The following is a 15,738-nucleotide window of genomic DNA, read 5'->3' as shown; positions in this document are numbered from 1 at the left end:
TGAACCTTGAGCATTTGCATTAAAAGGAAACAGAAGCTGAGAACTCATTTATTGAGCTCCTTGGTGTGGATCTAAATGGATCTGCTTTAGCCACAGTACGGATTCCTGAATATATTTGCCGGCACTAGATTTAAAATTTGCGATCATCCACTTAAGTACTTCAAAATGCCATATTTGACATTTGAGAACCCCTGATATATAAAAGAGAAGCATTTACAGAATCAGGCAATGTATTAGGTCAAATATATTCATTGTGTACACATCACTGCTACTATTTGATGCGCCTAAACTGTAAAATGATAAAGATTTTATACACTGATACTAGGATTAATATCTCAGGGCTAAAAGAATCTGAGATAGTTGATTTTCCAGATAAATCTGACAGAACCTGCACTGCAGTACAGATTTTACTAATTCAAAGGATGACCACTCTAACAATGCACACAATCATATATTAAAGACTTCCAGATGTTAACTAATATTAAACCCTTGCACACATCACCATGTACATTATCTGCTGTCGGCTCTTTAAAGATCTAAGAAATAGATATATTGCACAGTTCACATTTCTACCGATCCAGACCCAGCATTGGACAACATCGTCATCTAACCCCCTCAACTAATACTGTAATAATCTTTACTAGAGGTGAGGATCATTGAAGAGGAGTTGGAAGTGCTGAAGTTTATGGCTTAAACTCCAATTACTTGGGAGCACTGGCAATGGAAAGTTCGATTTATCTGTGCTTTTTAGTTTATTAAATTAACAAATTTGTAAATGTTTTCTTTTGAATTTGTGTTCCCAAATGAAATCTATCAGTGCAGCTTTCTCAACTAAACAAGACCAGCCTTAGGAAACATTACCGCTATTTACCAATATGAAGCACACATAACACAAACCAGTTACCTTGTTACTCGATGTTTTTGAGAGAGAAATTAGTATAACATCGACATCTTGCAGTCAGTGGCTTACCCCTAGCATTGCATATGTTACTGGTTTATAATTCCATTGAGACATCATTAGATAAACCTATTATTATAGCTGCTGGACAATTATGTCTTTGGGACCTGTACAAATGCTTTACAGACACCATTAAATGCTTTCTCTAGGTAGGTCATATTTTGGTATAGTTTCTGTTGGCTTTTCTGAGTAAAAGTAGATTTTGAGGTTTCAGTTAAAAAGTGCCCGATGGTTCGTTAACATTGATATACTTGTTCATACAAATCTAGAATGAACTGCCTCATCTTTCCCCCATTCCTGCCACCATGTTTGTTCTAAGTGTGGAGCATCAGTTAAGGAGCGGCATGACCCAGCCACAGAAATCACATCCCTGGGTTGACTCATTAGAGGAGAAGTGTAGGGGTAAAAAGGAAGAAAAACTGTAAATGCTGGAAATCTGAATCAGATGCTGACAGACCTGCTGTGCATTTCCAGCATTTTCTGTTTTGATTTCATTAAGTCTACTTGACTAAATTTTCTTGAAAACAAAACTGAGGGTGATTTTAGTTGCATAGGTATGAAATATTGAAGTTTGACAGTGCCAAAGGCAAATCCATGAAAGATGGTGAAATATGCAAATTACTGGAAGAGACACTAAGTGGGGTGATTTTAGGAGGCAATTGCGGGTGGATGCAATTAAAGCCAGCAGGATGACAGTTAATGAGCCAAATGTACCTCATTGAGGTATTTAAGGGATATTACCTGTGACCGATTAAGTACTTAGAAAGATTTTTAACTCTCCTGGGTGGCTTGCCCACCGCTTCTGATTCACACCTGGTGAAACCAGATGTGAAGGGCCGGATCAAGGAACAAGAAACTAAATAAATTAAATAAAAAACCATAGACGGAAGTGAAAACTCTAAATGAACCTACCTTTACACCCTGCTCCGATGTCTGATGTCTCTCTCTCCGATCTCCCCCTCTTCACCCCCGATGACCCCCTCTTCACCCCCCCGATGACCCCCTCTTCACACCCTCGATCTTCCCCGATGTCTTCCTGATCTTACTCCCTCTCCCCCCCCAATCGTCCCCCCTCCCCCCCGATCTTCCACTCTCCCCCCTCCCCCGATCTTCCAGTCCAGCCCGGATGACATCTCGCTCTCTCTTTCTCTCCCTCCCACCCCCCCTCGCGTTGCAGCTCCTGATGGCAGCCAGCCTATCCATCAGCAATCAACATGCGATCGCATCGAAAATGGTAAGTTTAGTTAATGCAGGCTTGCCACGCGCACCTTCACCCCCGCCCCGCTGCCAACCCAGCACCATTGTAAAATCGAGTCCTAAAATTTCAGTGAAAAAAGACAGACAGCCACAGAATTCCTTGGGGATTTGCAAATATGAGTTACTATTAATGTTGAGATATTTTAAGCATAGTGTATAGATGAAAGATGGATAATATGCTAAATGGAAGTTGTTTTTCCCAGACACTAAACAAGCAATTCATTAGCTTGTGTAAGTAATCGAAGAACACCTCATACCCATTGTGTTGGAAAGTCCTTTGATCCTTGTCTGTCTGTGATTAGAGAGATAAAAAGAGAAACAGGGAGGCTTTTTGAAGCAGGAAGTCCATGAGGCCAGTCAGGCTTTTAAATGGAGAGTTGTGAAAGCTTTAGGCAGGTTCAGAAAGTCAGAAATGCTGGAAGAACAGTTAGAAGACATCTTGTTTAAGTCAAGTAAGACAATCCACTGATGTAGGGAAACATGGTGTGTTCTTTATTTTGTATTACACAAAGATAAGTTATACTGATTGAATTAAGTGAATCTTATCATAACTGTTACTCTGTGTGTTCACTCACAATGAAATAAAGCAGCTTAATGATTTGTCTCATTAAGTGTTTGCTCACTCAGCCTTAGCACAAAAGACACAAAAATCCAGTTCAGGTCACAATGGGGTATTGTTGTTACATGCCAAGGTCACTCTATCGTGCAAGCAGCTTTAGGACAGTGTAAGTCAACTTGCACAAAAGTAGTCTGCTCAGGCCACTTCTGGGAGCGACTGATGCTACTGAACCAGAGAATATTAACTACGGCAGACACAAATTAATAACATCAACTATGTGTTGATATTCGAGCCTATCCAAAGTGATATAACTATTTTTTAAAAGGGCTTGATTTATCTGTCACAGACCATTGTCAATGCTTTAGTAGTAACACAAATGTGGTTTATTCTTACTCAGGATTGTTCAAATGCTGATTCCAGTTACCAGCAAAGTTCGGGTGAAGCGCTGTGGAATTAGCCCCCTTCACCTTGCTGCTCAACACAACCGAGACGATGTAATTGAAGAGCTGATTGAAGCTGGTTACAATATCAATGCCCTCTTGTCACCTGAAAGATCCCGGCTTTTTGAAGACAAACGTACTTCTATTTTGTACTTTGCTGTTTACAACAACAACGCAGAAGCCACAGAAATGCTGCTCAAGGCTGGGGCAAATCCTAATGTTGATCTGATAAACCCCCTTCTAATCTCTATCCGACTAGGCTCCATCAAAATCATACAGCTGCTAATGGAGTATGGAGCCAACATCAATGCCTATATTCCAACACACCCTACTTCCTTCCCAGCAACAATCATGTTTTCTATGAAGTACCTCAATTTGTTAAAGTTAATTATGGATTTTGGTGGTGATGCAGAGTCATGCTTTAAGTGTGAATATGGCAATCATCAACATCCAGAAGAAGAGCAGAGAAGAGACAACATACAACAGGAGCATAAACAGTCCAGAATTGTACAAGTAAGCTCTGAAAATAACTTTAAAAACACAGAATATAATTTTTGCATAATTCATATAATAATGTTATTAATTCATTTTTTCAGGCACATGGTGTATAATTGCAATATTATTATGTTCTTAGTGAATCTTTATGACAACTGCACATGATAAATTATTATTCTGTAGTATGGAATGGAGAGCACTATTCTGTGCAGACTGGTAATTAGTACTGTTGGGAAGCCCATTAATTACCAGTCTGTACAAAATAGTGCTGTAAGGGTGCTTCAGAGGCACACACCTCGATAGTGGCCAGGAAAATCGGAGAGGTGCAACGTTGCTCCATGGGTGGACTGGAGACCTAGGAAGGTCGAAAGAGAAGGTGGTGAGACAGTTGTAAAATTCTCTTAACGGAGCTAGTGGGCCTTTTCTTTTTTGAAGGTGATCGATCCCCACTCAGGATTGATTACCTTTGACCCGGGCAGTCTTGGGGTCTTAGTAAGGCCGTCATGGAACAAATGCTAGCTCTCAGCTGGCAAGAGGGTCTAACAAGGCGGAATTGGCAGAATTCCCCAGGTGGCTAGGGAACTCCCCCAGACATGCCCCCTTGATGTAAAGGGGGCATGCGGAAGAGTTGCGTACTCTCCGCACCCCCCCCGCCCCAGCCCCCCACCCAAATGGAATTTGAGGACAACTTTAAATGGGATTGAAACTCAGAAGATCCAGATTTTGTCTCAAATTCCACCCCTTCCCCTCTCCTCTCGCTGTGGGGGTTCTGCCCTCCCTGCCCCAAGAATTTCAGGGCCTGTAACTCTAAGAAGTAATCTAATCCAATATAAATAGAATTTAAATACGCACAGTAATTCTAAATTCTCATATGTTTCTTCTTCTGAAATCCTTTAAGGTAACGGCCAAAACTGAGAGAATCTTTAACTGTTGCTCATAGGAATTGTCCAACTGCTCACATTCTTCAACTCACTCCCTCTCAGAGTCTCTAACTGCCTTTCCTTGAGAGTTTGTCCAACTGATCCCTGTTTCAAATAGAATCTTGCTTTTTATATCCTGAAAAAGTGTTACCAGGGACATTCTGGAGTCTGAATAGCTGGCCTCTAAGATTCAAAGTGAGGCTATCAGTCGTATACAAATTGAACCAATCCTAAACACTGTATATATTTGAAAATTGTGCGTCAGACTATTTCAAGCCTGTTACCAGGGAGACCACAACACCATACCTTGAAACATTGTACAGAATAGACCAAGTGCTCTGGCAGTTAAAATTTCTCTGTACAGTAACTGAGTTTTAAAGTGATAGCTACCACAGTAACATCCTTTCTGTCAATGCAGCATTTCCTCAATCCTGCACTGAATTGTCAGCTTAGATTATGTGCTCTGGTTTGCAATGGGGCTTGAACCCACAACTTTCTGACTCAGAGGCGAGACTGACCGTTACAAATACTAGTGTTTCCCTGGGGCACCCCATTCAGCACTTCATCGCATCCTGACATAACGAGGTAGAAATTGGTATATGTTGTCCCCACTTTTTGGGTGTAAAATGGGTGCAAAGCATACCAATTTAGCAGTGGGACAGCGTGCGCCATTCTGAGCAAGCATTGGTTCCACTGCAAAATTCGCAGGACCCTTTTTAAGGCATACCCTAAAACAAGCATAAAGGCCCCTTAAATATGTAAATTAGGGGTCTAAGGCCACTTGAATGCTGAAAACAGGCCCAGACTAATTTCTAGGCCAAATCCTCTAGACCGCCCCCGTTGGCTAAACACCATTCACCTCCCCGCCCCCCGCTCGCCACATGGGCCCACTTACGCTCATCTGGAGGCCAGTATGCCTCCTGTTACTCGACCTGCCATCCTCCAGTCCTACCCTAAATCCCGACTGAGCCATGGAAATGAGAACTCACACTGTAGAGGATCCCTGCTTTCAGGGGCTGCACCCTAATAGCGTCAACCTTGACAGGGGCGGGTAAAGGCTCCTTCCCTTACAAAGCTGACTGAAGCATCCCGGAATTGGCAGGGCGCTGCCATTTTCTGATAGGTTCCCCAGTCCCCCTCCAGAGTTACAGCAAGAGACTGCCAGGACCCCAAGGAAATTCGGGCCAGCATGCCCAGAGTGTGGGAGACATATTGCTCTGATCAGACACCGACTCTCACAATCCAGACTTGATCTGCTCCTGCAGCGGTTATGTGGGTCCGAGAATAACAAATATCATGATTGCGGGAAAATACATATTGGTTTTTAATAGCTCCGAAATTGCACGTATCTGCGTCCAGCGCAGTGTATTATTCATCAGCGCTCCCATTTTTCTGGACATTTGAATTTATTGGCTAGGAAATCAGGAGCACTGTGAATCAGGCACAGTGACTGCTATATCAGATTCTCCAATCTGTATCCCTGTCAAGTGAAACTCTGCACTAGGAATGGAGTATCACAGTTGTCAGGGTTTTATTGACCATCTACTTTCACAACCACACAGATCTCAGGGTAACTATTGCTATTTATTTACACTTTACAATATTTATTTACAATTTAACAGCACCAAAATTAGGACTAAGATTAGACACTTGCTACAGAGCACAAGGCAATATTTACACATACACACAAAGCACAAAGGTCCATTAGAGTTAAGTAGGGGTAAATTTTAACCCCCAAGAACGGGTGGGATGGGGGCAGATGGACAGTGAAAATACTAAGTGTTCGGAGCGGGACCGCATCCCGGCTCCAACGCGCTCACTTCCGGGTTTGACCCAGACGCGTTTGGATGCCGCGCGCTTCTGACACCTGGACGTCCCACTGACACTTAAAGGGCCAATTTAGGCATTTAAACCACTTAAGGCGATTAACTTTTTTGTATTGAGTTACACAAACCACTTTAACTTCTCCTGAACGTGTCCCCCGTGGCCTCCGAAACCGCCATAGAAAGGAGGCGAATTGTAGCCGGCCCTCACTTGGACCTTTAAACCAGTGATTGACACATGAATAAAAGGTGAGTTTTTGCAACAGGGCAATCAGTTCTCTCAGACAAACCTTTGGCTGGGAGTTCTTTGTGTTTAGACTGAGATTTCTTGGTTCACACTCAGAATTCTTGTGTTCAGACATATTTACCTATTGTTTGCACCCCCTCAAACTGACAGCGTCAGGATGGGGAGTGCAGTGGATCTATTAAACAGTACATCTGAGGAGGAGGCACATCACCATCCGCGGCAGGCATGGCGTGCAGTTCTGGGAGCTGCAGGTGCATAAGGTAGAGGTGCGCCACAAGGACCTGCAGAAGAGCAGAGAGTGGACCAACAGAGCGGCCGAGGTCAAAGGAGGCACTACACACGTGAGAGGGTCTACAGGCTAAAGCTGAGCTTACTGGGCCTCTCTGAGGAGCAGTGCCTACACAGGCTCAGATTGAGTCGCCAGGTGGTCGCAGACATCTGCACACTCATTCTTGCAGAACTTCTCCCAGCTGGGCCTGGTGGCCATGCATTGCCCATCGCACTGAAAGCAACCACTGCCCTCAATTTCTTCACCTCCGGATCCTTCCAGGGTGCCACCAGTGACATCTCCAGGGTCTCTCAGTAGTCTGCACATAAGTGTAAGTGACAGATGACGGGTGGCTTGTTTGCCAGGGTATCCGACCACATCAACTTCCACGCGATGACATCAGTCAAAATGAATGGGCAGTGGGTTTCCACTCTCTGGCTGGCTTCTCACAGTTGCAGGGCATAATTGACTGCACACACATAGCAATCCGAGGACCTGCACATGAGCCAGGACTGTTCATCAACCGAAAGGGATATCATTCCATCAATACACAGCTGGTCTGCGACCACCGGAGGAAGTTTCTGCAGGTGTGTGCCAAATTCCCTGGCAGCTGCCATGATTCCTTCATTCTGCGTGAGTCCAACATCCCGGCCCTCTTCCACGCACAAGACAGACTTAAAGGCTGGCTCCTTGGAGACAAGGGATACTCCCTGCAGACGTGGCTCATGGCACCTGTGAAAAACCCCCACCAACGAGGCACAGCAGTGGTACAACAACAGCCACATCACCACCAGGTCTGTCATTGAACAAGCCATAGGAATGCTCAAGATGTGCTTCAGGTGCCTGGATCAATCTGGGGGATCTCTTCAATACTCACCAGCGAGGATGTGTAGAATAATAGTTGTGTGTTGCATCCTGCACAACATTGCTTAACAGAGAGGGTTACAGGTGGATGAGGTCCCCTGCGCTCATGAAGCACCCTCATCTGCCGGCAACATTGAAGCAGATGATGAGGAGGAGGAAAGGGGGGGGGGGGGGGGTGAGGAGGAGGAGGAGGAAGGGGGGGTGGTGAGGAGGAGGAGGAGGACAATGATGGGCAACCCATCAGCAGAGCAGCGGAGCACATGGCTGCTCGTGATAGCAGGGATTCACTCATATCTGATAGATTCTCATAATGAGATCTGCAAAGTGAAGATATGAACTACTCAGACCACCTGGAATGACCACCACCAACACCAGACCCCCCCCCTCTCCATTTGCACAAAACGGTCCTTCAACAACGCATACACTTATTTTACATGCGCCCAATGGGTGGCATCAAATCTTGGCATTCACGATGAAGCACATGCAATGGCCCTTTCACAAAAGGGACTCGAGATGTGGCAGTGGTGGTGACAATTCTAACATTTAATGTGCATTTAACAAAAAACAAATATAAATGAAAAACATGACATTGTGTCAGTCCTCCTTGTGCATATCCTTGGTGATCACAAATCCTTAGTCTTCCTCTTCCTAGCGCTTCTATGTGGTGCAACCCCTGTGGCTTCAGCAGAGGTAGTAGCAGTTTGCTCAGATTCATGCCCTGACTGATGAGATGCTTTCGGCCTACGCCCTCTGGGTTTTGGAGCCCGTGAAGGCCCCACTAAAGAGTGCTCCACCTGCAGGGGCAGATTCGGCCACCTGGAGACTAGGCAGCATTGCGGGTACTGTTAGAGGGCGGGGGCAACGGGTGAGACGTGGGAGCGCTTTGACTGGCGTCCCCATTTCCCTGTCCCCTTTCGCTATCATCCCTCTCCCGGATCAACACAACATCACTCCCAGCACTCTGCTGGATAGCAGCCTGGTGAGGAGATGTGGTGCTTTCTAAGGCCACGGATAAAGTTTCTGTCTGCCTGTTTAAAGCAGCAGACATGTTGGCATCCAGCATCTGCATGGCCGTTGTCATGGCCTGAATGGACTCATTAGAGAGCCGTGCTTGAAGCTCAATGGAGGCTGCCATTCTCTCTATCGCAGACATTCCTGCATTTACCTGCGCCACCATTCAACCAGCGATGGAGTTGGATTCCTCCATCCTATCCGCCATTGTGGAGAGTTTGCGTGACACCTTTTCCATTCCCTCGCAGAGGTGCCTCGATCATTCTCATCCTCAATGATGCCCCCCGGGGTTCATCATCTGGGTCCAGCTGAGCAGAGCTTGGAGAGGAGTGCGCCCCCCCTGCGCAGACTCTCCACAGCTGCCCCTGCCACCAGTATCTGCTCGTGCTCACTTATAAGTGTTGAATCACCAGGTGACAACCCTACTATCTGCCTAACAGGACCCACCGAAGTGTAAGTATCTGTGCTAGTGCATGGCTGGATGGGATGTGACAGTGCGCCCTCAGAGGAAATATGCTGCTCTGAGGAATCGCCTTCTTCTGTGGCACCTGCCTCGTCATCAATCTTTGAAGGCCCTGGAAGAGAATATGAATCAATATTAACAATCATCACAGAAGATAGTTTGCAATGAGCATACTGAGGTGTGCAAGAGGCCAATCATTGATAACATCAATTCATGGTGTGTGTGAAGGATGTTAAAGTACTGTCACCAGACGTTTGCGGGTTGCCAGTTTCACCATCTCTGATGGCCAGGCTTTCAACCATGCGGCTGAGATCCAATGCCTCCTCCTCCGTCTCTGTCGGGCACTATTTGTGGTGGGCCCTCTCCAGTCCTACTCCTCTCCTGTGCATTTTGTACTCTTTTCTACAAGGGGAGAATGTGTGAGTGACTGAGGGTGACATGTTCACCTGATGGATGCATTGCTTTGGGTGAGGCTGACAATGAAACAGATGCATCAGAGGGTGACTATCAGACAGATTCATCACACTGCATCAGGATTGGGGTGAGTGGGAGTGTTGTGTTCACAAATGGGGAGGTGAGGAAGTACACAGAAAGTGAAGGTAAGTTGATAATGAGAATTAAGTGGGTGTGAGGAGTGATGTGATAGAGTAGGCTTGGCAAGACAGAGTGAGGGGGGATGGGGTAATGTACACCACAGGATGTAGCCGAATCAATAACTGCACTCACTTTTTCTGACCTGGTTAAGTCATTAAAGCTCTTCCTGCAACGTACCCAAGACCTTGCAACTGTGCTCCTGCTGCTCAGCTCCTCTGCCACCTCCAGCCAGGCCTTCTTGGTGGCAGAAGCAGAGCGCTCCCTCCGATTAGCCGGGTACAGTATCTCCCTCCTTCTCATAGCCAAACAACTCGAGAGAAGTCGTTAAAACAGGGTGATACTACATCTCTGCACATTCCTCCTTCTTCAAAATCCATAGTTGCAATGGCCCTTTAAATACTCCAGTTCACAGCACATCATTCAGGTGCACAGTACGCCTGCTGTGCAGCTTGGAGATGCGAAACCCGGAAGTTACATTAAGGCCCTTCAATTTAGTAGCGATCGCTCGAGCCAACGCGCAGAAAATTTTTCCGGGTTTTCCACGCGTCTATTCACCTCCCGCTGAGTTCCTGCCGCCATGTTAAAATTATGCCCGTAGTCTCTTAGAATGAAACCAACAGAAACCTGAGTGTTGGCCTGGCGAAATGCAGAAATGCAATTAGTTAATTCAAACTATGACTTCCGCTACTGACACTTGCTTCCCAAATAACAGATCAGAGGATCGCTGCCTTTGCAGCCAAAATGATCAGTTTTCAACCACAAATTGTGTTTGAAGTAAGATTTCAAATAAATCTTAATGCCATTATCCACAGTGTCTTTAATTGGCAGTCACCTTCAAACTTGTTTATCATTTACATTCTAGCCAAGAGCTCACCAAATAAGTGACTGTCGGACTAGGTTCCCTCTGCTGGATATATATATGTAACTGCATAATATCATTTTAAACATCATAAGGACCACTTGTTTATCCAGGCAAAAATCCAGGGGACACTATTCAGTGAATTACACAAAAACAGTCATTGAAACACCTTTCATGACTTGAAACAGTTAAAAATAACATTACATGAAACCCCAAACAATAACCTTTCCTTTTTTTTGCAGCTTCTATGCAAAAATAATGCTACCCTACAAGCTCCTGCTCATTTTAAAGTTGACTTCAAAACTATGAAGCCTTGCTTTCAAATTGCTCCATAGCGTTTCCCCACCTTACTTGCTGTAGTGATAATACCCCCCCAGGCACACTTCACTCCTCTAACACTGAGCTACTCCATGTTTCCCTCCCTCCATTCCATCATTGTGGCTATTTATTCAGCCACTCTGCTTCTGTTCTCTGGAATTCCCTGCCTAGTTTCCTTCCGCCTTCCCACTTCCTTCCGTTCTTTCAATAACCTCCTCAAAATATTTCCCTTTTACCGTGCCCTCTCCACTTTTCCTCTTATTTATCCTGCTCGGTGTCCACTTTTTTGGCTTCCTTAAGATAAAGTGCGTGGAGATATCTTCCTACACATAAAGAAATGCAAATGGTTGCTGTTGTATTCTTTTTTGGAGATAGGATCAAGACTTTAGCTGTTGAGAACTTACATGACACACTGCTATTCAGCAGGTTCCATCTGTATACTTCTGTACACAAGTGTTTAGAAAGACTTTTAGTCCCAATAGGAGCGTTCCCATTAAACAGATTTTTTCTTTATTAGCAAGGTTTTGACTTGGTAGCTATGGTTTCCATGGTGACAGTCAGGAATGTTAGTTTGATTGGCATATTACCAATCAGAAATATACTTCAAAGGGGTTATCATTGTTGGTGAATTCCACTGATTTTGGATAGAAAGATGCCATTTTTTCTAGAAATTGTATGTTGATCAAAGTAGTCCCAAATAACCATAAGATCTCACAGAATATTCGTTCTTACAGGATTTATAACATGACAGTGATTTATAACATGACAGAATGTCAGACCATGATATAGGGCATTACAAAATAATGAACCATGATAGAGGGCATCACAGAATATCAGGACAAGCATGTAGGGTCGCATAGAATATTGGATAGTGATATAGTGCCTCACAATAATATTGGACGGTGAAATAGGTCCTCACAGCATATTGAACCTTGATATAGGACCTCACAGGATGTTGAATAGTGATATGGGGCTTCATAAGAAATTGGATAGTGAGATAGAGCTCACAGATTATCAGACAGTGACTTAGAGCCTTGTTCATACCAACTTATTTTATTTGTGTATATGACATATTAAATGAACAGAAAACACAAGCCTTTAATTACTGCTAATCCACGTAGACTGTAATTGTCATAATCTGTGTCAGAATGGACAGCCTCAACACTGACACCTGTAATAATTGGGGAAACCAGGTTTGACTTTTTAGGCAAAGTAACATTGCAAAATTAAACAATTTGATGTAATGTTAATATAGTTCAAACTGATTATTACTGTGCTTTTGTCCAGGAGCAATTCATTTGTCTTATGATCTTGTTTTCAGTTTTGTGAAGTGGTGTCTACACCTGGAATCTACAGATGGGCTGTGCCAATCATTGATGTGTTACTTGACTATGTTGGCAATGTGAATCTCTGCAGTAAATTGAAGGAACATATAGACAGTTATGATGAGTGGGCAAATATCAAAGCAAAATTAGGCAAGTATATAAATATAAATTCAAAACCGCAAAGAATTACTTTGTTGGGCTGTTAAAGCCTGATTTGAAAACAGTCTAAAATTAAGTGTTCTTATTGTTTATCATTTACTGAAATTTTTTATCAAGTCACCAGATGTTTTAGTGAATAAGAACATTTTAAGGCTGGTGCTCCACAATGATACTGAATCGTTTCCACAATCTGTCCTATGGTTGGCTCCCAATTGGCAGAAGTGCTTTTCAAGTGGAAGGGAGGGATAAACAAGCTAGCCAGTTAGCTCAAGGTTGCATTACCTGGTATCAAATTCTAGAACATCACAGACCACTTTCTTGCTCACTGTCAAGGAATACAGTGTGGCACAGGGAGCCACAGAGAGGCAAAAATAACAAAAGAATGGGCCAGCACTAAGTTTACCATAAAATTAGGTTTTACAGTAAAATTCAATTGCCATTTTAATGTTATTTTTCTACGGACAACTCCATCTATTTATTTTCCCATTTCTTGGGCTCACCAAGCCAAAGTCCAAATATAGGTGAGATGACAGACTAAAAGAGTAACAGGCTGTGCAACTAATAACTGCAATTCAATATCCAACAGCCTGTTATGAAAGGGGAGACCCTGAGCTAAATAAAGCTACTGGCTATTGCCTCATGGTTTAATCAGCTGTACATCTCGTATCTACTGCTGGAGATCACACTGTCGCCACGTTTGAGGTGACTGATCTTAATTTAACATGCTCAGTTTACCTAAGGCAAGTCATGACATTTAGAATATAATCATGGTACTGTACCATTCTTAGAGGGTCTCCTAAAGGCAGATAGGCTTGTTCAGTTTCATAGCAGGAGCAAGGAACAGGAGCAACAATCTTTTAGCAGACCTGATTATTGTTAAATACTGAACTGGTTGCATTAATCAATGTGTTCAAACTAGCTGGTGTAGCACAGCAGATTATTCTGTAAAATGGCTGAATAGTGATACAATATTGTAGATTTGAGTCACTGGTGCCCTGTGCGATCTGCAATATCTGATGGAAATTGATTAACGCAATCTTCAAAAAATTACTAAGTACATCACTTGCTCTAGTTTCTAAATCACAATATTGCCAAGGAAGCCAAACATATTTTAAACTGGACATCTAAATCAGTGATTTTTTTTTAGCAGATGGAACAAAATGGTAAAAAATGGTATCTTTTTTAAAATGCTGGCCTAATTTAAAGAGTTTCATGTAGTTTCTATAAAGGTTAAGTCTGAATATGATAATGTAATTTTTATAGGTTTGCAAAGGTTATTAACTGATCTTTAATCCTGGTAAAGTCTCTGAATAAATTCACTCCAAACAAAAAATTGCCATAGTAATGTAAATTGATTAACATAAAGCATTGAGTAAAATTAACATTTTAGAGCCACATTCATGGTGTAGAATATCTAGAAACTTGCAAACACTGCATAAACTATAAATAAAATGCTATACTTACATTAGCTAAATTTAGGGCAAAAGAGTAACTAGGGAGAGAGTAGGGCCTCTTAAGGATCAACAAGGTCATCTATGTGCGGAACCACAAGAGATGGGTGAGATCCTGAATGAATATTTCACATCGGTATTTACGGTTGAGAAAGGCATGGATGTGAGGGAACTTGGGGAAATAAATAGTGATGTCTTGAGGAGTGTACATATTACAGAGAGGGAGGTGCTGGAAGTCTTAACGCGCATCAAGGTAGATAAATCTCCGGGACCTGATGAAATGTATCCCAGGACGTTATGGGAGGTTAGGGAGGAAATTGCGGGTCCCCTAGCAGAGATATTTGAATCATCCACCGCTACAGGTGAGGTGCCTGAAGATTGGAGGGTAGCAAATGTTGTGCCTTTGTTTAAGAATGGCGGCAGGGAAAAGCCTGGGAACTACAGACCGGTGAGCCTGACATCTGTAGTGGGTAAGTTGTTAGAGGGTATTCTGAGGGACAGGATCTACAGGCATTTGGAGAGGCAGGGACTAATTAGGAACAGTCAGCATGGTTTTGTGAGAGGAAAATCATGTCTCACGAATTTGATTTGAGTTTTTTGAAGGGGTAACCAAGAAGATAGATGAGGGCTGTGCAGTAGACGTGGTCTACATGGACTTCAGCAAAGCCTTTGACAAGGTACCGCATGGTAGGTTGTTACATAAGGTTAAATCTCACGGGATCCAAGGTGAGGTAGCCAAATGGATACAAAATTGGCTTGACGACAGAAGACAGAGGGTGGTTGTAGAGGGTTGTTTTTCAAACTGGATGCCTGTGTCCAGCGGTGTGCCTCAGGGATCGGTGCTGGGTCTGCTGTTATTTGTTATTTATATTCATGATTTGGATGAGAATTTAGGAGGCATGGTTAGTAAGTTTGCAGATGACACCAAGATTGGTGGCATTGTGGACAGTGAAGAAGGTTATCTAGGATTGCAACGGGATCTTGATAAATTGGGCCAGTGGGCCGATGAATGGCAGATGGAGTTTAATTTAGATAAATGTGAGGTGATGCATTTTGGTGGATCAAATCGGGCCAGGACCTACTCCGTTAATGGTAGGGCGTTGGGGAGAGTTATAGAACAAAGAGATCTAGGAGTACAGGTTCATAGCTCCTTGAAAGTGGAGTCACAGGTGGATAGGATGGTGAAGAAGGCATTCGGCATGCTTGGTTTCATTGGTCAGAACATTGAATGCAGGAGTTGGGATGTCTTGTTGAAGTTGTACAGGACATTGGTAAGGCCACACTTGGAATACTGTGTACAGTTCTGGTCACCCTATTATAGAAAGGATATTATTAAACTAGAAAGAGTGCAGAAAAGATTTACTAGGATGCTACCGGGACTTGATGGTTTGACTTATAGGGAGAGGTTAGACAGACTGGGACTTTTTTCCCTGGAGAGTAGGAGGTTAAGGGGTGATCTTATAGAAGTCTATAAAATAATGAGGGGCATAGATAAGGTAGATAGTCAAAATCTTTTCCCAAAGGTAGGGGAGTCTATAACGAGGGGGCATAGATTTAAGGTGAGAGGGGAGAGATACAAAAGGGTCCAGAGGGGCAATTTTTTCACTCAAAGGGTGGTGAGTGTCTGGAACGAGCTGCCAGAGGCAGTAGTAGAGGCGGGTACAATTTTGTCTTTTAAAAAGCATTTGGACAGTTACATGGGTAAGATGGGTATAGAGGGATATGGG

General features: G+C 43.5%; 1 protein-coding gene across 1 annotated transcript in view; it reads left to right on the top strand.

Moving 5' to 3' along the window:
• The window catches only part of asb2a.1 (ankyrin repeat and SOCS box containing 2a, tandem duplicate 1), a 48,741-nt gene that overhangs the window by 29,498 nt on the left and 3,505 nt on the right, over positions 1 to 15,738 (top strand). The window contains exons 8-9 of the mRNA XM_067991947.1: positions 3,172 to 3,727; positions 12,398 to 12,551. Of these exons, the coding sequence (XP_067848048.1) occupies positions 3,172 to 3,727; positions 12,398 to 12,551 (710 nt within the window). The remainder of the gene's footprint in view (positions 1 to 3,171; positions 3,728 to 12,397; positions 12,552 to 15,738) is intronic.

Source organism: Heptranchias perlo, chromosome 10 (genome assembly GCF_035084215.1).
Source record: "Heptranchias perlo isolate sHepPer1 chromosome 10, sHepPer1.hap1, whole genome shotgun sequence".
NCBI lineage: Eukaryota > Metazoa > Chordata > Chondrichthyes > Hexanchiformes > Hexanchidae > Heptranchias > Heptranchias perlo.
The sequence above is the reverse complement of the archived record's forward strand: the minus strand, read 5'-3'. Positions and strand labels throughout refer to the sequence as shown.